This window comes from Platalea leucorodia (genome assembly GCF_965183815.1).
Source record: "Platalea leucorodia genome assembly, chromosome: 5".
NCBI classification, from domain to species: domain Eukaryota; kingdom Metazoa; phylum Chordata; class Aves; order Pelecaniformes; family Threskiornithidae; genus Platalea; species Platalea leucorodia.
The window spans coordinates 27,452,656-27,475,623 of NC_138827.1; the positions used below are offsets into that span (position 1 = coordinate 27,452,656).

The window sequence follows — 22,968 nt, forward strand, 5'->3', positions numbered from 1 at the left end:
TTGTTTGCCTGAAGCATGTGGGAACAAAACAAGAAGGGTATGGAAAAACCATTTGCAATCTCTCTGCTTGCTGGTTGCAGAACTTCATGAAGTGACAGCTTCACCATATGGACTGATGCCAGTATCACATTCATTTTGTGCTGCATGTAGTAGTAGATATTTTTTTTTTTACCCTACAGTTTCAGTTAAGATGCTTCAGCAAGTTCTCCTGTTATTAGGAAAAACCAGTACTGTACAGAGGGTTGTCATCTTTATTTTAAAATCTTGTAGCAATTGATTTATATTCATTCTATTAACACCAATTTTGACAAGTTTTGTGTTCCATTTCATGTAATGGAAATGTTGTAGCAGAAGTACCATAGCAGACACCTCAGAAGGGTGGTGGGTAAACACTCGCAGGCCATTTTTAATTTTGTAAACCACATTCATAATTCAAAGCTACAACCAATTCAATTTCGTTCCCAATCAAGAAAACTGTATATAACCAGATACACACATGAAAATGATGCTAGCCAAATTATACCTTCATACAAAAAGCAATTACACGACATCATTGACTAAATTACTGGATCAGTACCTTTTGAAGTTGCTGAAATACACAATAAGTAGATTATTGAAGATTAGAGGTGATGTTTTTATTTGAAGGATGGGAGTTGGGAGAGGGAAGGAGTTAAAAATAGTAAAATGTGGTCATCATGAGAAGCCATCCCTGCTAGTAAGCTACCAAACATAAGTTTTCTTTTTAAACTCAATTACCAATATATTTACAGAAGAGTCTCTGAATATTAATCAGTTGCCATGGAAACGTGGAGACTAACCAGATAAACAAAAACAATACCTGAAACAAAACTGAATTTGAACGGACATGCAGTTTGCTTCCATCACTTGTATTTTATCAGGCATCTGTATGCTGTGCAATATGTTTCATTCAACACATCATTTGAAACCCACAGGTAACCAAGAAAGAAGTAAGTTGTTACAATTAGCATCTTTATGTAAAATTTCACACTCCACAAACCAATGAAATTGACACAGGGCTTACATAGAACATTGGGTGATATTTTGCACTGTGATGACTTGGAAATATAATTCACCACACAATACTGACAGAATATTTACAGAAAACAACAGAGCAATCGTTAGTCTCTTATAAATAAGGTGACCAAATATCCTGGGCCTCCTCTGTGCAATCCCCTTCATGATGAAGACAAATCAGTATTTTGCTGTAATGAGCCTTCTCCTTTCCCTATCAGTATTCTAAAAACAAAAGATACCACACACAACCAAACGTAGTCAAACAACAACAAAACCCCCTTCTTGTTAGCAAGTTTAAAATCTCAAACTTAGTTCATCCTTTTAGTATTGTGTCTCCTTCTAATCCTGTTTCTATTGCTTTTCTTCAGCAGGTTTCCCCTTTCCCTGATGCAATGCCGATCCCCACCTTACTAAGAGTAGGGAGGACTCAGGGGAGCTGAACTGCAAAGGCATTGTTATAGCAGTAAGGAAAACAAAAGAACACAGCTTGCAGGCAGAAGGAAAAGGAAGTTGAAGACCCCATTTGTGTTTAGAAGGGTTATGAGACAATGGACATTTTGGTCGCCTTAGTTACAAGTCTCATTGTAACCTGCATGCACGTACTTTTGTTTTAATCTGTAGGAGTGTTGAATCTCACAACCACACGCAGTTCTATTCAAACACCAAACTGGTAAACGGTATTATGAACAGCAATCATAGGGATGAAATAACTTTCTCTCCCAGAAGTCACAAAACAAGATATTCCTAGAAGTCTTTTTTTTCAGATGTGCATATTGATCTGTACAAGTCCCATCTCCTTGTAGCCAGCAGTAATCCTACAGGTATGACCAGCTCAAGCAGTGACCCCTTACAAGTTGCATATGCGGTTGCCATTAAAGTTGACATTCACCAAAGGTTACCACACATGGTTCCGGGTACCACAATTAGCGGCAAATCACTTTAATGGTGACCACTATATTACAAGTTACTCCAACTACACACACATCAGAAAGGATTATTACAGAGACAATACTTTACACTCCCTATACCTGCAGCTTTCAGTTTGGTTTATTTTGTTGCTGTTTTCTACATGGAGGTGGTCTCCCATGACGCATAATGTGTTTTTCCAAACTATCCAGGATGGCAATAGCAATCCTTTGGACATGTGGATCAGTCTGAACGTTTTCCTTGATGTTGTATAAGTGCTGTAAACCACCTTCTTCAATTAACATGCTGCAGTACCTGGCAGCTGTAATAAGATTAGAAAAAGGGAATTAAAAAAAAAAAAAAAAAAAATGTATCTAGGATAAATGTAGCAGATACTCTAAACGCTGATTCAAATCCATTTTTGTCTCCTAGACCAGGCAGCACTTAGGACACTCCCTGAAGTGTCTACAGAAGTGCATTTGTACTTTAACAAGTGACAACAGAACAACAGAGTTGTTTGGACAGGACTACGATTGTAATCAGGTCTGTTTCCGTGTCTGTCTTAGCTGACTGGAAAATGCCTTGTAATATGCACAATATTCTCTCTCTCCCCCCACTTCCTCTACAGGCACTTTAAGTGAACATATATAAAGAAATTCCCATTTAAGAAATGGGAATCAGAAGTACTACAGTATCTATGAGTACCCAGGTAAAAATATCACCTTTGCAAAAAGCCTCAGTATAGAACAGTTACCAAAACTGGTATCAGATACACCACATAATTTGTACAGGCTTGTAGAGTGAATAGGAACTAGTTCCTTCCAAAACAGTTTGCCAAATACTATTAATAGCAGCCTTTAACTAGTTATAAGTTGCTATGAATGCCTTTTCAGGGATAAAATTATACTTTTCTTTCCACTTCCATTATCGATTTTTAAAAGTTGAAAGCACACCTACATCAGCTCCAGTGTTATTACGTGCAGGGACCAGCTATAAAAAGAGCCATATATTTAATGTAACAGGCAAGCTTCAGAAGTTGTTACAAAAAGGTCAGCGTGACTGTAATGCAATCCACAGAGCATTACCTGAGATGTGCCCTATTTCACCGTTCAATCTCGGTGAAGCAACACCAGAGTTGTTTAAATGCTGACATTAAGCATTTCACTGGGGATCACATTTACTGCAGTGCTACTAATATTTTAGTTAATTTTTTTGTTAAGTTAGCTCATTGTGGTGGACATGATATAGAGAAACAGCAAGAGGACAAAAAAATAAACAAGAAAAGTCAATCCCATTAATTCCAGACTACTTTTCACCCTCATCTAAAAGAGGAGGTCAAAATAAAATGCATCTCCTTTCCAGGACAAAAAGCCTTCTTGGTGCCAAGCACCAAAAGCTTAAGATTTTCCCCCCAAATAAATCTCCATATTTCAGAATTAAACACATTTCCCTTCAGAGTAGGTTATTACATTTGCTACCAAACATTTGGTTTCTCTGCAACTTTGTCCAGAAGCTTCTGGCACTGACTACCGTCAGAATTAAACTTCAGGAATACTGTCTTGATCTCAAATCAGGAGTACGCCATCCAAGTGTTTCCAGCCTCTCCGTTCTACAGAGCAGTTACTCACTGTCAATACAAACCTCTGTGGCATGCTGAAAGCCCAGAGGTTAGGGCACCACAAAATAAACACTAAAAATAAATAGAACAAATAGGACTATACTAAGTTAACAGGGCTGAGGTACAAAGAGGGGGAGAAAGCTTGCTTTAATTTCATTAATACGGAATTACAGGGTCTTAATCAAAAACTGTTATCCAGAGTCTGAGCAGTAAAACAACTCTGTCAGAACAGCCCTACTGCAACATGGGAAAAGCCCTCACAGATCTCTGGACAGTGTACCCTGGGAACAGTGTCTTTTTATAGAGCTTGTAACTGTAATGAGTAGGAAAACAGTACTTTATGTGCAATTATATGTTATACCATGTTATTGTTTGGTCCTGAATAGATGTCTTTTCGCTGTAGAAATAGTGATTTATGGGACAGGGATAAACAAGCATAGATACACTGCTGTCAAGAAGATTAAAAAAACTGGCACGGAAAATAGTTTTAATACTTTGGAGGAAAGCCACTTTCTATCTGGTAGAAGTTAATGACAATACACACATTCACATCATATAAATTTATGTCAAAAAAAAAAAAAAAAAAAAAAGGGCATTAAAAGCCAGGAAGGTTTGTCCAGTCTTACATTTAAGTATGCTCAGGGGATTTATTTCCTTTCCCAACACTTGTGCATTTCATCACATGCTCTCAAATCATTTTACAAACAAGACATTGGTGTTCTCATTTTGCAGATGGGAAAGACAGATTAAGAAACTGACCTTCATGTCACAGCAAGTTATTGCAAAAAGGAGATTAGAGATGAGGATTACCTAAAACTTCTGATACTAAGAGAGAGCTACCTGCTACAATCATTGTTCTTAATTTAGAAGAAATTTGTTGCCCATTATTAATATTTACATTTCTGAATAAAAACACCTGTGCAAGCCAAAATATAGTTAATCTTAACACATGTCCACCTTTTGGAATTAATACTGTGCATTTAACAGTAAAACTCCAGTAAATAAAAAGGACATAAAGAACTTTTATTACTCTCTTTTCCTGCCCCATTTAGTCAAAGCCTAAATGTAGTTTCTCCAGAGGATTAGGAGTGAATACTCTAGGAATTCTTATTTTTCCCCACTTCATGCTAGTGAATAATATGTTAAGAAATAAGAGTTTTAAGGGTAATATTATCTTAATACATACGATTTTTGCTGCAGACGTGCTGCATGGCCCACACTGCCCATAACTGGACACCAGGTGTCATGAAACAGCCAAGTAGTGGAAAAAATGGATTGAAAGACCTATAAAAAAAAGGAGAAGAACAGCAACTTGCTTTACTACCAGATATTATTACTTCAGAGGTCACATGTCATCTACTCATTCAGCTACAGGTTCAACTAGGAGAGACACTTGATAAACTGGAGTTTTAGATGCAGCAGGCGAGCCTTTTAATGTTTAAGACATTTACTAGCAAAAATCATATATAGTGGATATGTGCTATGCTTTTACCATAGCATTTGGATGCCTCCTGCTCCTTAAAAACAGGAGTAAAAACAGTGGAAATTATAAGAATTAGATGGAGTAATTATCTAATTGTGCTTTTTGGCCTCAAGCTTCCTTATCTAGGACAGATAGGGCTAACCTAGTGCTAGCCAATATAACCTTACTGGTTAATCTTTGTGTCCAAGTCTTTTAGACATGCAGCTGAATACCTTTAATAGAAAAGCAGGCAGAACAATATTATATTTTTCTTTTATAGGAGTCCCTAACCCTCTTTGGTCACAAAGGGAAAACTAACACACTGTGTATTTTAAGCCAATAGGTGTTTTTCCACTGGACAAAACCATGTCTGGCTAGCAGCTCACTCTGCTTTGGGAACAAGTTTTAAATCTAGTTCAGTTTATTTTCCAAACTCTACATCAAGACAATAGTTACCTGTAAGCCACCATCTCACATTCTGGGGTTGGCCAGTTCAAAATGGCAGAATGCTGCAAAATACAGAACCAAGAACACTCATTGTTAAATACAAACATTGAAAAAAATATTAAAGAGTATGATAAAATTCACCATCATTTCTGTACCAGCTGTTCAAGGAGAGATGTCCTCTGGCTGCGGCTTAATGTCCAGGCCTGCTCTCCTCGAGATATCAAATGAGCAATAATCCCTGCTGCAAAGTAGCTAACTTCCACCTCCACACTGTGCAATAATTTACTGATGTGGTCTATAAAGTCCTTCCACATTAATTCAGAATGGAGTTCTTTAACTTCAGCTATGTTATTCTGGAGGGGGGGGGGGGAGAAAAGAGAAAATATCAACAAAAAGAATATGATATGAGGGACATAAACATATAAACTTGAACTACATTGTGTAAGTAAACACATATGAGCACCAGGATGAGATCTTCATACATCCAGGTGACCACCAAATGCCAAAATACTACTTTTGCTTTTGAAAACTTTTCCAGTCTAATGCAGGAATTTGCCTCAAAACAAAGAGGTTTTCTCATAAGTAATTTTAGGCCATTAGTATGCAGATTACACTGAATTAAAGAGTAGTTTTAACACTCTCAAACACATTCAATTTCAGTCAACTTCAGCAGTGCACAACTCTGAATTCCATTGATTTTCAACCTACTTTTTGCATTTGGACTCATCTGAAGCCTCACTCACTGCCCTTTGTTTCTTAAAAGCTCTTTTTGTTTACTGTAACCATCAATTTCAATATAACTAGTGCTTTTGGAGAATTGGTAAAACAGTCCAAAACGATGTCAATTGTGAATAATGCACACTATAAAGATTAAAGAAGAACGTAAAAATATTAGGCAAGTTTTCAGATTTACATGGGGTAAAAAAAATAAAAAAATAAAATCGATTTTTAAAAGTATATATTTCAGGCTTTTTTTTTTTTTTTTGTTCATCTCACCAGAAGTCCAAGAACTTTCTGTTGAATAGATGATTCAGATGGAAAAGACTGTGGAAAAAAGAAATAAACTATAGGTAACCATGTATGCTTATTATTGAAACAATGTTAATTATAAACCTATGTTGATAATGCACCGACAAAACTGTACTCCTCACCTCTAAGACTCTCATGAAAAGTTCTAGCCCTTGATTCTCAATGAAGTGCCGACACGTTGTTGGAGATTCATCGGTGAGGTTCCAAAGTGCACTCAATGTGAACTTGAGGGTAGTATCTACAAGATTCTGATTCGTTTTCTGTTTAACTATTTGTAGAAGTTGCTGGAAAAAAAGAAAAACATCCAAAAATCCCAGTTATGATTGCGTAACAAAAAAAATGTACTAGCTCCTCTGCTTCTTCACTCTGCTGAGTAAAGATCCACGCGTTTAGGGTCAAACTATACAAAATAAAACAGCTATTAAACTTTTTACCTCCCCTTTGAACATGGTTGTCTGCTAGAGGAATTCCTTTGTTTTCACCATAATTACATGTGTAAGTACTATTACAGATGGCACAAAGCCATCCACAGAACTCTGGATCCCACATGACCATTGACAGCACTAACCATCTACTTCAAATATTCTGGTTTTGATCATCTTTCGTCTTATACACTGGATTTCAAATCAAGAGATGTCTTGCTAATTTACTTTGTATTAATTGTGTCAAGTTTTTCCACTTTGGCTTCTTTTCATCTGTGCTAATATGTCTCATTGCCACTGTCTCCAATATTATCTCCAACAAATTCTCTAGGCTTTTCTCTTCTAAAGAACTTCCAAATGAATACAGGTTAATGCGTTCTCAGAATTCTATCTACTTATGTTTATTTTGTATATTTAGGAATAGTGTTAGCATGAATAGCTGGAGAGGATGGTATTTTTGACTGTCAGGAAAGTATCTGACTTACCCTAACAATGAAGAGCTCTGCACCAAGTTGAGCTGTTTGCTCTGTTGAAAGCTGTAGACAAACAAAACCGTATCAACAATTTTTTAGACTTTAGAAATATTATCCTATCACCTCAAAGCTGAAATTTCTTACCTTTGCAGCAAGAATGGAAATTATGGCTACAGCCATCCTTTGCATGTTTTGATCCTCATGATTACACAGCCACTGCATAACAAGTTTGGCTGCTTCAAACCTGGAAGTTAAAAATAATTTAATTTTCGGAAGTCTCATATGTCTCAGTAAAAGAAAAAATGTACACAGACAACGCATCAGATAGAAATGCATGCAAGACAAAATAAACTGGAAGATGGCTTGTACAAAAAAGAAACCCTAGAAATACACAGTGAAAATACAGGTATTGCATAAGCCTCAGTCAGCTTTGAGTTGTTTGCTTAGGGTCTCTAACTTCTTATTACATATCAAAGTGCACAGGAATCGCTTCCAAAGAAGGAAGAAAAATTTGGCACAATCTTCTGAAACATCAGACCAACACACTTCAAAGCATTTGGGCAAAACATCTAAGTAGAAAAATCTCTGCAAAAAGCAATCCCACAGTTCCCCAGAGAAATCCTGACTTCCGTTACATGCAATTAGGGATAGACCCATCCAGGTGAAGTAAAAGATACCTGTACACTAAAGGATTTTTTTCAGACCTATATTCAGTTGTGAATTACAGGCGCAAAATAATATAGGCCAAACAAATTCAGCACACTGGAATGATTTAAATTGAGCAAAACTGAGACCAGAAACAAACCTTCTGAAGGAACAAAGAAAAATATCCTGCAATGCTACAACTCGTTTTAACTGACATATAAAACTTGCCTGTTAAATGGAACATCCTGAAGGATTCTGTCACTGCATAGTGAAAGAAGGCAATTCTTTTGCAGCTATGAGAAATGAAAAAAAAAATTACTTCAGAGACATATATATTTCAGAATACTTTCTTGCTATGAATCATTAAATGTATTTCCATGAGGTCACGAGATGTGGAAAAACTTTTTGTAAGATTCACGAGACGGGGAATCCTACAGAAAATAAACTTTGTCTTTTACCTGTTGATGATTTGGGAAGTGTTCCATGGCCTTCAGGAGCAAGTGAGTGACGTCGGCCAGAAGCCGCACAGGCATGCCTGCTGCTAAATCTTGCTTGGTTAGGTTAAAGACACACGCACTTGCTGCTAACTGCACAGGCAAGTTCAGGGGGTGATTTCTCATTCCAATAACCACAAGCTGAAATGCAAGAGTTTTGCCCACGTTAGTTAGTTACATGTTTGTGCACACACCCCAAGAGCAATCCACTGTTGCTTGAGGCCACAGCGACTCAGCACACTGCCTCCCTTTTATTTAAGTGAAAAATCCATCTGGTGCGATTTTAATTCTCAGGAAGAACATTTCCTTCTGCTCAGTGATTCAAAGCTGACAACTTCTATTTCTCCAAGTACTTTTGCACTGGTTGTGGCCGCCTCTCAAAGGAGATGCTGCATGGAGTGCAAGAGATTCCTAGAAAGATCCAAGGTTTGCTCTACACACTGGGATAAAAATCACCAAACCCTTTCAGAGATGAATACGGTATGACAGAGTTTCTGCAGTGTAATGGTAATAATGTAGCTTGGTGCTTGGTGACTAGCCATTTCAGATCACATCCTAAGCTGCTAGGTCAGGATATATTTTTCGCACCTTCTTCCTGAATTATGTTTTTGGCTAGGTACATTGATTGTGATCTCACCTAAGAAAATATTTTTCTTGTTGATTATTGATTGCCAAAGTCTTTTTGACACTGAAGCCAACAATATCAAGGTCACTTGTTCAACTTCAAAGAGGATAGGAAAAACAAAAGTCATCTGTCCTACTGATGCCTCTTTTTATGATCCCAGTGAAAATTAAACCATTTCTGGTGTTCTAGACATGGAAAGCCAATGCCTAGAACGGCTTTCTAAGGAAGTTTCCAGGATTTTCCATGTTAGAGCCCAATATAGAACACCACTAACTATATTTATTCACTTGCTATCATACTAGAAGGTGACAGTGAAGAGAAATATCACTGAATGCCTTCCTTATTGTTACTGCTTTGTAACCATCAGCAGAAGGCACCGTTGTACCTGGGGAATAAGACTAGACAGACCTTTGATCTGACCCAGTACAGATAAGTTCTAATGACAGAATTCAGCATCTGAAGAAAATTTCATACCATAGTCAAAATTACATGAAAAAAATAATTGAGATGCTACTAAATTTAGATACATTAGTCCAGATCAATTTTACCTAACATAAAACGCTATAGGGCATCTTCTACATCACTGTTGTTTAAATAGTTGTTCATTTTTACCCAACATTAAAATTTTAACCTTAAAAATCACAACCAAAAAATGTAAAAGCTTATAAAATAATTTATACCAGGGTTTGGGGATGGGCTCAGTTTAAGGAACAATGCACGACAATCATCAAAACTATATTATTTTACCTTCAAAATTTCAGGCTTTGTTTTTTCCATTACATGTGTCAGGCTGAATAAATGAAAGAGTGCTTCTCTCACAAAGAAGGCCCGTTCACTGTAACGCTTCAGTGCTTCAGAAATCTGAGTTTCATTTGCTTCTCCTGATACCTATGAGCAGAGAAATAATCTTTAGTTCAAGATGTCATCATTTTACTTCAAAAATTTTGTTCTTAAAAAGTGCAAAGCTGCAGTTTCAAAGGTGGTGATGTTTTTAGCCAAATCCTTCCGCAAGCAAATGATTACTTTATCTGGCCATATTAATCTAGAATGACATAATCTTCAAACATTCCTCATAAAGAAGAATCCACATTATAAGCCCAAATTAGGCTTCAGTCATGTCTTTAAGCAGAACTGTATGAAACCACTAAGTAAAAGTAGCGCTTCATAACTAACAAAAACTGCTTATGATGCACCAAATGCCTAAAAGCACTATTTGTAACTGAACGCTCTGTCAAATGCAGCTGATAAACTGATGAAGACGGTATTTTGGCTGTAGTTTTTTGGCTCTGGGTTCTAGCTCTGGCAATAAAAAAAGATTTCCATTCTTTCTCTACATCAAGTTTCCTATAAGCTATATCTGTAGCAACAGCTTTCCAGCACCATATTAAAGAATTTAGTCATGCTCTCTGCAAAAGTGGTAATGATTAAAACCAGACTTTAAATACATGTGAAAACTAAACAATAAGCTAGGTGAAGACTGCATTAGAAGCTATGAGCTGTTAACTAATACGACCTTAAGTTCAGAATATTAAATCAGCAACTAGCTGCAATTTTTTTCCACTTCCCAATCTGCTATATTTTCCACTTAAATATATTTTATCTACTTTATAACTGTAAATTGTATAACTGTAGATGGTTTGTTCCTCAGTCCTACTATTTAATGAATCATTGCTGCAATCACTGTTTTTCAAAATTCTTAGGGAAGCATGCAGAACTTGTTCTACTTAATGTGTCACATAAGGGAAAGCAAACGTTCCTAGATTGAAGCGTCACATTCTGTGCATCCTGTATTGTATAGAGCCGAATTTTTCAAAACTTGCTAGATCAGGAATATATTACAACCTTGAGAGAACTGATACCATCTTGGATTTTGTTTTATATTCTCTACTGATTAGAACAGGGCAATCATTTACTGACACGTTTTGCAGCAATTATACACTACATGAAGAATTTCAACTTAGCTTCATATTCTCAACTACAATGTGTTTAATCTTTCAAGAATTTCTATAATCAAATTTCACAGGACTGCTGTAAAGACAGTAATATTTTACATTTACTGTCTCCACATGAGTGCTGTGTCCTGTTTATTCTTTAGCAGTATCTAGACTAAGGAGCTGAATATTTCAGTAGAGTCACTAATGAATTTCAGGCCACCAAAAGGAAAAAAAAAAAGGGGGGGTCGGGGGTGACACAAAAACCCCAATCGCTGCCTACAGTCTCTTCTTGACAACCATGCCTTAAAAAAAAAAAAGAAAGAAATGCAAACTGCTTTTTGCTAACTACACTGCTACAAGTCCATCATGATTTTCACATTATTAGAACCTCCTTCCTTCCTGCCTTTTCATAGCACAGTCACCTATGTGAAGCATGTATTCTAAATAGCAAGGATTATATTGGAATTATTTTATACCACACTAGAGGTACAATTTCTTGATGCCGTACATCAATCATGCCAAACGGGAACTTGCTTTCTCCAACAATGCATTTCAACGTTCATACACATCGCTATCAGCTGTGACAACTAAGTACTCAAGAGACTTGGCCATTAACAACCGTCAAAAGTTCCAGGGGAAAAAAAAAAAAAAATTGTGTAGCTGTGTTAACTCACTTGCCTATAACAAAAGCATTCTGAATTTTAAAACTGAAGCGCAAAACTCAACTTGCACAGGAGACAGATTAAGCTATGGACACATTATGCAAACTCTTCCTCATTCCCTCTGCAGCTTCCATCATCCTCAGGGCACAGTAGGAAAAAAAACTCAAAGAGTCAAAGATGATATACCACTGACACTGACACGTTTAAAACATCTCTTTTTCTTCTTTAATTCTAACCCCTTCATAGCAGGGACAGGATAGGCTCATTCTCCAGTAAGTGCACACATATTCTACAGAACATGGAACAATGTCTTGTTGCCTGGCACTAAAAGATAAATAAATGCACTTCAGTAAACATGACTTTATCCTAAGCGGCTAGATAATTTAGGATTTGTTCAAGAAGAGGAAGTTTTTCTTCCTAAGTAATTGCTTATTACATGTTCATCACCAAAAGACCTTTCAAGGTGGGTAGAAATATTGTAATAGAAGTGGTGATGGAGTACAATAGCAGCTCAGTTATTAAGTTTTATTGTATCTACTGTGTTAATAATGAACTGCTCAAAGCTTATGCAAATTGTACCTCCACCTCTTATATATTGCTGCCTTATGCTAGATACTGTGCTGGAAACCAGAAAATATTATTCCAGTAAATGACTTCAGACCAGACAAAGTTCTGCTCTCTGAGATCTGATATGTTAAGTCAGGAACTAAGGCTCACGGAAAAGGCACAGAAAATAGATGCTTCTTACAATAGTATTATCTAAATTTAGCAGTTTCTGTGCCAGAATTAAGTAGGAATTTGACATAAAGTCAGTAATTACAATTAACAGTTAAAAAAATGAACCTACAGCCTCCTTCTGAAACACCCATATATATTTGTTACAAATGATTAGTTCTATTTTTCCTGCACATTGTAATTTTTCAGTAAAGTTAATTCCCCCACTTAACCTTTAGGTTTCCTTCTCCTGTTAGGAATTCTGAGTAGCCAGCATCAGTAGCTAATAGTCCTACAAACTGCATTGTGGGCCGTTGCTGAATAAACGCTTGTACAGCTTTATCCGTAACATGTTTTCTTCCAGAAATGTCCAAAGACACAAGGTTAGGCAAGATATCTTTCTGCTCCAGTAAACGAAGTGCTATGTCTGATGTGAATTGTTTGTCATCTGAAATATCAAGGTGATTCAGGTATTTTAGTTCTCTTATAACATCCAGAATCTGGGTTGTGGTCATTTTCAAGCATTTCAGGTGGTGCATGGTCAAAGACTTGAGTCGGTCTTTGCAGGTGAGGAGTGCTGTTATGTCAGTGACAGAGGTGTTCGATATATCCAGACTTTCTAATCTAGGAAGTGAAGCAACATCTGCCAAGTCCTCATTGTAGAACAGAACATTAGTAATACTCAATGCACGAAGCCCAGACAACTGACTGAAGCACCTCTCGTATGGATCTTCTAAAGAAAGAGTTAGTGAGTTCAGTACAAGGCATTGCAGATTTTGTTGGATCCATTTATTGCTGCCAAGTCCACTTATAATGTCTGTGATTGTTATATCAGCATTCACCCCAGTAGCATCAAGTTCTACCAGCTTGTGATGGCAGAACGCTTTCCGGAAAGCCACCGCAGAGATTTTCGCTTTCCGGATACAAGCTCGTTTCAAGCGCATCTGGTTGCCTCGGAAGATGCCCACAGTTCCATCGTTCAGAAGCCCTATTGGAAAACAGCATTAGTGTTTGGCTCTAGTGTTACAGAACACCACTTTTATTTTAAGAACCCAAAGGGTACAAAGCGTTAACAAAGAAAATTAATTGCAAAGTAGTTGTCTTGGATCACTATGCCATGATCCCAAAATTTTATAATTGAGGTTCCACTTCTAAGATTAGATCTCACTTTTGGAAAATGCCACGTTTAAGAATAGGACAGATAAATTAAGATGTAGTATATACACATTACCTGTTTTGTTCAGAACATGGAACATGCAATAAATAAAATGTGGATATGATTCAAAAACATTCAGGCTGCTGCCTGCATGTTCTGGATTTTCTCACTCAAATGGCTAGAAATGTGCTAAAAACAGAATTTCAAAATTTCTGAGAGTTATTCTTCCCTGGTCACAGTTCCATTAATCTCAAGATAGTACCAACAATCAATGACCAGTTCTCATTTTGCTTTTAACTCAATTGAATAATTTAGCATTTGATTGAATTCATAAGTAGGATCAATACACTAAACTAAGCTAATTAAGTTCTTCTATCTATCACTCATGAGGAAGGTAGGAGTGTTGCTCAGAAACAAGCTGAATGTGAGAAAGAAACCTAAAAAGTGATACAAAGAGGAGGATAAGGAAAGGGTGGGAAGGAGAGAAAGACAGCAATGAAAAAAAGGAAATGCAACAATCTTGCTTGAGATTATTATCTTTTTGCTCTGTAGCAAGAAGACTGCATAAGTAGTCTTCTCTTGCAGCGTACTGGCAACATCTTAACGGAAATAATACATTTAGTTCCATGCACAGGATTATCCAAAATGTATTTAAAACACCAAAACTTCTTATTTGTATCTTATCAACAGAAGGATTACTGCTTTATAGAAAGCCATATGAGAAGGGTATGGTTGCACAAGTATGCACACAAAAGGAGTAGGAAGAACATGTCCTTCTAGTCTCACTCTGGAGAGTTATAAATGCCAACACTCCCATTTTTTATCTCCTACCTTCAAGCATACTGAACATAGAAAAGAAACTGAAAATGCAACATATTTGAATAAAAACATCACTGCCACTACAGTTTGTATTTAAGTCACGAGTTAGTAATTGCCTCTGTGACAAAGTCAAATTAATATTAAGATTTACAGACCCTTCTAAAAAGCAAACAGTTTAGTCATTTCTGACCAAGTAGTCGGGGCATTCCTCTCGTGCAGAGAAAGCAAAAATATGGGGTGAAACTATTGGTACCCAGCAGAAAAATTAAATGTGATAAATAATTATAATTTGGTTAAAGTATTTCTAAATTACTTCTTAATTTTTGCTAATCTTTTCCTTTAAGGATCAAGGTGGGCTTTCTCACTGGCCTACCTTAGCCACACCCTGTTCACCTGGCATGCTCTTTCTCGACATCCTGCACTCTGATACAGCGTTTGTGATGCTTCGGTGTCTGGAACTGCCTTCATCACTACTAGCACTGGTAATAAGCTGCTGATTTCTTGGGACTACTCTAAATAATTACTTATCAGAAAGTAATGTATGTTGAAAATGAAGAGGTTTTTTGGGTTTGCGATTTTTTTTCTTTAGGACCATTCCTTCTGTTATATCTGACAGAACAACTTGAGAAAACTAGAACACCAGTATTTGCACAGTAAGACCCAATCAAATCTGCATCTATAGGATAGGGTGCTTGGTCTGTTTGGAGTAATTTTTCTAGTGTAATGTCTCATCTCTAAATAAAAGTCTCCAGGATCTCCAGGAATGGGTCTCCTGCCTCGTCTCTAGGGTAATCTATACATTCACTCTTTTCATGCTGAGAATCTTTTATTGACACAACATTTTCCTTTGTCAGGCTTAAAGCAAGGAAAGGAGAGGGAAGCCCTCTCCCCAAAGATGTGCTGACAGTGAACATGAGAGGCCAGCACCTAAAATCTAAGAACACCACAATGTGGTTTTCACAGATGTTTATACTACTCTTGAAACTGACTGATTTTGAGCAAATAATTCCACTTCAACTAAAGTGCCAAAAGAGATGAGAAACTATTTTAATGAAAATAAGATTATTTCCTAGTTTAATCACAAGGACACACAGTAAAGAATATTCAATTAATTGCTCTGCGGGAGATATTGAATTATTTGAGTGCTGCTAGAAGTAACAGAATCAAATAAAAAGTGATTGAAAGAAGATCTATTAAAGAATATTCGATTAAAATAACATTAGATTAAAATCATAAAACCAAGACAAAGGACTTCCTATTTAGAACTATCTATTTGACAATGCAACATTCAGCCGAAGCTGTGGAAAAGCCAAAATAACAGAAATTCTCTATTAAGAGATTAAGGAGCACAGTTTTAACAGCTGCAACAGCAGATTCTACTAGAAAATACACCAGAACTGCAGTGTCACATTCCAGTAAAATATTTTCACTGATGACCCACAAATAATTGTTTTTACCATGAAATGCCATTGTCTGCAGCAATCGATCAGCCACTTCTTGAGGAAACATTCCTGGCTCCTGCAAGCATAGCGTTCCATCTTGCCTTTCTGTGCAAAACTTCTCTAGGTTGGCAGTCAGGAAATTCAAACAGATATCAAGTAAAGAATAAGGAGAAGCTTCCTCCTGTCACATGCAAAACACGGTGAAACAAAGGAGATTTAGTCACATCATTCTCTCTATGAATCTTCCATTCCTCTATAATGTTGGTTTTAGGCAAATCATTCTTTTTTGTTAGTCTAATCCTCATTGGAACAGGCAAATACCACAAAAGGAGGCATCCCCCTTAGAGCCACGCAAACATGTAAGTCAGGTCACACAATAAATGACTGGCCAAACTGATGGCAGCCTCCTCCCCCAGTCACCCCAGAACCACATCCAGTCTGGTCTGTTGTGCTTGAGCCCTGCTTGAGTTCACAGAGAAAGAAAAGTAATTCCTGATTAAGATTATTTGAATTTGTGAAGTGTACTGGGGATTAATCAATCAAGACAGGCTGAAAGATTTAGATAAAATTTTACTTCTTCACTTAAACTATTTACTTTAATCTTTCATTTAGGTCAACCCACATTTGAAGTCTACTACCAACCTGAGAAATCTAGATAAATTTCATATATTGTTCAGAGCAATTTTTGGTACTGAAAAGGCCAGCTAGAGCTTCAGGTCAAAAAAGGAAACTCAAAAAGAACTATTATAATCCTGCACAAAATGTGGAATTAAAGTAACAACTATTAGAGTATTCCTTCTGATTATAGATACCAATTTCCTCCCTTTTTATGCTAAGCACCTGGAATCATCTGTAGTAGAACCCTGGGTACAAAGGACAAGGCAGAATATAAACTTGAACTTTTCCTTCAGCATTTGAGATTGTACATTGATACATGAAAATCTCAAAGGTTTTTTTATTCAGTGTCTAATAATAGCCTACTGTTTTCAGTCACACGGATTAATCAACATAAAGAATGACTTGCAGCACTGTGAATCATCCCCAGCACTACACAAAAGAAGGCCGAGTGACTGGTACATACTCCCCCAGACAATTTTGAAAATAACAGCATCAACTGTTGCCAGATCTCATCTGTAGGAAAAACTGGAGCTTGCCTTTTATACTGAAAGTTCTGGATAATTTCGCCTTTCTTTCCTAGCTCATTTAACTTCTGTTGTTTCATTTGCCTAATGCACTCATCACAGAAGTACAGAAATATATAAAAGGTCATATAGAAGAAATATGAAGAAAATTACAGAAATAAGTCTTCTAAAATAAAGGTGCATATATTTGAAGGCTGGGAGGTACCACGTTGGGGCAAAGATCGAATGGAGCTTATCTTCAATGAATCATGTATTGACAACAATGGGAGACTGCAGTTTAAGAGCTCCTGAAGACTTAAGTACAGGTTTGGGAACCAGAAACTCCAAATTATTCAAATACAAGCTCTTTCTGCAGCTTTTGACATGCAACTTTCAACTCCTTTGACTCGATTTTGCTAAGTGCCTTTTTTTTTTTTTTTTTTAAGCTTGATTATTACATTTTATTGTTGAAGAAACAGGAGTTATTTTGTGACACGACTTGCTCATGTTACGAGAAAACAGCAATTCTGGCTGCCTCCAATCTTAACCTGATATGAAAAGGAACAGAATTTGGAACTGTTCATGTCTTTTGTTTGTTTATAATGTGCAACAATGCCTGAAATACTTCTAAAGAGAAAAAACAACTAATTATTTTAAAATATTACATTTTTTGAAGGAGAGGGGAAATTTTTCTTTTTAACCTGAAATTAGTACACACGCCCAAGGCTTATATGACAGCTGCCAATTCAAACAAAAATCGGAATCCTTACTCAAAGGCATATGAAAATTATTCCAACTGAAGCAAAGACATCCTCATCTCCCATTAGATCTTGTGCTTCTAATTTGATGCTTAAATATGACAAAAACAGAATCCTGGTTCTCTTCGTTCCATCTGGCACTGTTCCATCATTTCTACCAGAAAAGCTAAAACACTTTTATATATCAGTGAGCAAACTCCAATGAGAATTTTTAGCTTTGCAGATTGGCTGCTAGCAGAAAACTATTTTTTCAACCAGTACCTCTAACTGGCCAATCTATAATTCGGAGATATTGTTTTAATTCTTGTATAAAATAATCACTTTAGAAGTCCGTACAGGACATCTCCATACAATAAAGGAACAAAATCCACAAGCAGGGATCAATTACACTTGCAAACAACACAGTATCATTTTTATTAACTCCACTTATACCGGTTATAGGAGACATTTGGAATGTTTCTTCAACTTGCTGCAAAAAGGCTGAAGAAACACACCTAACGAAGGCTCCTGAGGTAACCTGGGCAGATAGGCGAAACATTTTTATCTATATCTAATAAAGTCCCTTGACAAGCATCATAAAAAACTATTTCCTGGACTGTCTGCTACTGAAATACAACAGCTTGAATGCAGCCTGTAAACCTTTTATGTAAGCCAGCGGCATTCCATTTCTCAACTTCTCTTTACTTAAGGAGAATATTGCCCAGTTAAAGATCTCACAGTGAAAGTCTTCAGTTGTATTTAAGCTCTTCCAAGGTCAGGATTCAAGTGGTTCCTTTCTCTAGCTATGCTTTTGAATGTCAACTTGAAAACAAACCTGGCATTTATTTTCAGCTCATTTCACTTTCTGATTCTAATACTCCGAAACACTGTAAATGTGTGTCAACCACAGCACAGGATTTTTTTTTTTAATTTAATAAAGATCATTCACCCGTATTTCAGTAGAACTTTTATTATATATCTTTGACTTTTCCATAGCCATCTTAACTATCTGATACTTCCACGTAACCTCATGGTTTCTTTCATTCTATCAAATTAATTCAGTGGCCAGAAAATAAATACAAAAAAAAATTCCCCAAAACACAGAATCATGCATTACATGATGCAAGTCTGGGTGTCTTCATTAACTAAAACACATATTGATAAGAATAATGTGACACATCTAAAATCAACTAGCTTACAGAATAGTAAAAAAAAAAGTAGAACAATTTCATTTAGGTTGGCTTTTCAAGGCTTATTTCAATTAATTCTTTTAAAAAAGGATAACTTTAAGTGCTTAATATAACCAAGGCGAACACAAAAAAAGTGCCTGGGGGGACGAGGGGGGAGTAAACTGCATGGCTACTGGCATCTAACAGTAATCCAATACACTGGTGGACTGAAATGCAATACCAACTTCAGTATGATGTTACCCAGTTCAGCTTATAGCTCATACACTACTGCAGTTAGAAAGGTTCTCACAAATCCTTAGGTTCTTACCATCCTCCACATTTTCTTTTAAAAACTCCTTGAATCAACTTTCAATATTGCTAGAATGTATTTACCCTGTATTTCAAAATACAGTTAAAAAGACCACAGAACTTAAGGTGACATCTTGGAAGTAGCTGGAATAAGTTAGAGAATCTGAAGCCCAACATTATGCCTAGATTAACCAGCTGAGTGTGAGTATAAAAACAAAATCCTTTTCCTTTGGGGAAGCATCACCACAAAACCACTTGCGTATACAACAACCAAAAAAAGAGTGAGGTTTAACTGATGTTTTCCATCAGTAACTGCAATCTAACTTTGCACAAAAAGTAAATTCCACTGCTGTGTGGGCCTTTTTCACTACAGGTATGGTGATCCTACCAACTCCAACCTGAAAGATTCCGTTCCTTCTGACTCATTAAAAATCAAACCTTTTTGTCCATAGATAGTTTTTTATTATTCCCCCCCCCCCCAATAAACTAGTATAAAACATTGGAAGGAGTTGGACTTGACGAATCTTATGGGTTCCTTCCAACTTGAGATACTCTATGATTTTAAGACAAATACCAATTTCAGCTCCAACAAAACCACTTCTGTGATGTGCTCCCCAATTTTTATACCCGATTGCAGACTCAGTATGACAAAACTCAAACGTGTAAGGTCTCTGTATGCCAGGCCCATCTGCTTTTTTCTCTTTGAAATCTCAAAGAAGGAGAAGGGGTACAGGATAAGGGACTTTTCAAATCATGGCTGTTATTTCTCCCAAAAAGTCAGCAGGAAATAAGAGGTAATTTAGAGCATTAATCCTTGGTCTTGGACATACCATGTTTTTCACTGTTCTCCACCTCTCCATAGCCCCAAAACTTTACTTAATTTCTTAAAATGAACATTCTTAAAATGATCAAGAAATAGCAACTCAAGTAATGATCATTAAAATTCTTCTGAGCGCTAATAAAGGAAGGGAAAAGCAGTGAAAAAAAAACAGTTCAGTGATTTATGTTATGAAGAAAGCTTTATGATTATCCTAAATTAAAAGGAATGAAACAGAAGTAGGCAATTTATTAACCAGACTCAAGGAAGGATTATACTCAAAACTCACATTTAACATTAACTATTCTGTCACAAGTGGGAACATACTGATTAAAGTTGCTAGTGATACCAAGTTGGCAGAGATCACGAGAGGTCTAAAATTAAATAGTACCACATTAAAACTACAGAGTAAGGCCATGTATTTCAAGATTAATATCAAGAACTTCAGATATGAGTCCATCAATTAGAAATGACTGGAGAGAAGAACCTGAATGGTTTGCTTAACCACAAGAAAACAATGTGAGGCAGCCAAAGAAGGCATCAGGAGAAGCATCAAGCAAAAATAAGGAAGTATTATGTCATTTTCAAGACACTCAGAGATCCCATGGGGCTATTTATGTTAAGAGATACCTGCACCATTTCAGTTTGAACATAACAGCTACTGGAATGCTCTGGGGGAAAAAAGCATGTTGGGAGTAGGAAACTAAACAAGCTTTTCTTAGCCTAGCAGATCAAAAGGTGAGAGATACAAATGCCACCTATAAATACAGCACAGTGAATAAGGCTATAGAAGGAAAAAGGCTATTAATGTGAAGCACAGTGCCAGCAGAGCAACAAAGGTGCATGGAAGTGCCATGAACTAGAATTTTTGCCATAAATTTATATGTCAGTACATAGCTCCAAAGCACCCAACAATGAAGTTCCACTCAAGTCCACTGAATAGAACAGCAGGCGCAAAATGTACCTACTTTTAAAATAAAGACAACAAACTTTATTAGGGGATTAAATGAAATTAGGCTTTTAATAACAAGGAATGAGGCTAGATAACCCACGATGTCCTGTGCTAGTCCTTTAAAAGCAAATATGCACACTCATCTCTCAAACAGAGGAGCAACCAAAACAGCACCCATATGTTCTGCTCCGAGGCCTGTCTTTAACGGAGAAAGGCTGTTTCTCCACTGCCAGTTTTGGCCAGCTCCGTGCTGCAAGAACACGCTACTACACATTACACAGATCAGCAAGGCCCACGTACCGTGCATACCACAAAACCCGTGCTTTCGGTGGCACGGCTTTTTCCAGACAGGCCCTGGACAAAGCAAGCCCCAGTGGGAAAAGTGCTGTTTGAGGGTTGGACTGCACCCAGACTGGGGGAGAGGCATGAGCCGGAGGAGGCAGAGACGGCTGTCCTGTCCCGTCTTTCACGCCAGCCGGCTGCGGAGCTCTGGCCGCCGGGCTGCCCCCCGCTCCCGTCTGGCGAGAAGCCGGCCGCAGCCCATGGTCCCCGGCCCCACAAGGTGCTCTGAGAGGAGCTGGTCAGCGGCAGCGAGGCCGGGCCGGCCGCCACCCCCGCGGCGCTGGGGTGATGCCGGGGCGCACCGGGCAAGGCTGCCGCTGCCCCTTCGCACCGCGCCGGGCTTGAACCTCCCCTCTGCCGCCTCTCCGTCGCCCTTTTATATAACCGGTAGGGCGGCAGCCGCAGCGGTTACACAACAGCGAGGGGACCGGGGGCTGCCGGCCCGGCCGGGGGCAGGTCCGTGTGCGTGAGGGGAAGGAGCCGCCGCGGCCCCGCCGGGTCGCTCCCGCCTCTGCCCCTCGGCGGCAGCGGGGGGGGAAAGGCGCGTGCCCAGGGCCCGTCTCGCGCCCGCTCCGGCCAACGGCCTCACCTGCCCGGGCGCGGGGCAGCCCCCCACCCCGCCCCGCGCCCGACGGAGCGGGGCTCGCGGCGCCGCCATAACGGCCCCTTCCCCCGGGGCGGCGGCGACGGCGCTTCACCTCAGCTCCCCTCCGCCGGGCTCTGTCACCCCGGGGCGAGGGGCAGCCTGCCCGTCCCCGCGGAGCGACGGCGACCCCCACCCATCGCCTCAGCAGCTCCTCGGCCCGGCGCTGCCCGCGGCGCTCACTCACCATCGCGGCGCTGGGTGCCGGAGGCGAGCGCCCAGCGAGCCGGGTCCCGGAGCTTGGCTCCTTTTTTTTTTTTTTTTTTCTTCTCCCCTCCCCCCCCCCCCCCGTATTTTACCCCCCTCGACCTGGAAGTGAATCTGCCTCAGCCGGCCGGGAAGCAGCGCCAAGCCCGCCTCCCTTAAAGGGGCCGCGCCAGGCACACGCTGCCGGCTCTCTGGATGAGTGGGAACCTTAAAATCCAGGTTTAAAGTGTCAGGAGAAGTGTCTATTACGCAGCAAAGCGCATTGGCCTCGCGTGTTATGATGTGTGTGAGACCTTCCCTGACGCCTAGTTGCTTTCATTTCGGAGCGAGGGTGAAGCAACGCCGAAGCGCCGCTGAGTCTGTCCACGCAGAGGCTGCTGAGGACTGAAGCAGTTCTGTAGCAGTTCCTTGTCTTTGGTAGCCTCTCACCACCAGGAATTCAACGTCAGCTTTATGCGTGTTGCTCACAGGTTAACCTCTGTAATTTAAATCTGTTTCCTGCCCAAACTAGTTTCTTCTGGAAATATGAATAATAATCGCCAGTACAATAGGTTTTGCCACCTGCTTTGAAGTTGGAGAGGAGCTTTGCCATAAGCTTTTATACAAAATAATTTCAGGTTTCAGATACAGCAGTAGTGATGAAAACCTGACTCCCAACAAATACATGCATTGTTGGTAAAGAGAATACAGTTATTTTTTGTTTCAGGATACAAAGTAAAGAGTGATACAATTACCCTGTCCAAGTAAAATGAAATTACAGAGAGTTTACTGTTAAAGCTTTTCAGGAA

The 22,968-nt window shown here is 38.6% G+C and overlaps 1 protein-coding gene across 4 annotated transcripts; it reads right to left on the reverse strand.

Annotated features, from left to right (window-relative positions):
• Nucleotides 1-237: 237 nt before the first annotated feature.
• LOC309591644 (protein zyg-11 homolog B) lies at nt 238-22,214 on the reverse strand. Of its 4 annotated transcripts, none has more exons than XM_082314285.1 (14): nt 22,161-22,214; nt 15,899-16,064; nt 12,700-13,454; nt 9,904-10,044; nt 8,496-8,672; nt 8,266-8,330; nt 7,537-7,636; nt 7,405-7,455; nt 6,620-6,781; nt 6,465-6,512; nt 5,624-5,821; nt 5,478-5,530; nt 4,746-4,843; nt 238-2,263 (listed from the first exon to the last, which is right to left on the reverse strand). In XM_082314285.1, exons 1-14 carry the CDS (start codon nt 22,161-22,163, stop codon nt 2,073-2,075), a joined length of 2,208 nt encoding a protein of 735 aa, XP_082170411.1. In that variant the 5' UTR covers nt 22,164-22,214; the 3' UTR covers nt 238-2,072. The 4 variants fall into 4 exon arrangements, with proteins under 4 accessions (XP_082170411.1, XP_082170414.1, XP_082170412.1 ...); XM_082314288.1 differs by lacking the exon at nt 22,161-22,214 and adding an exon at nt 21,920-22,079; XM_082314286.1 differs by lacking the exon at nt 7,405-7,455.
• Between the last annotated feature and the right edge of the window lie 754 nt (nt 22,215-22,968).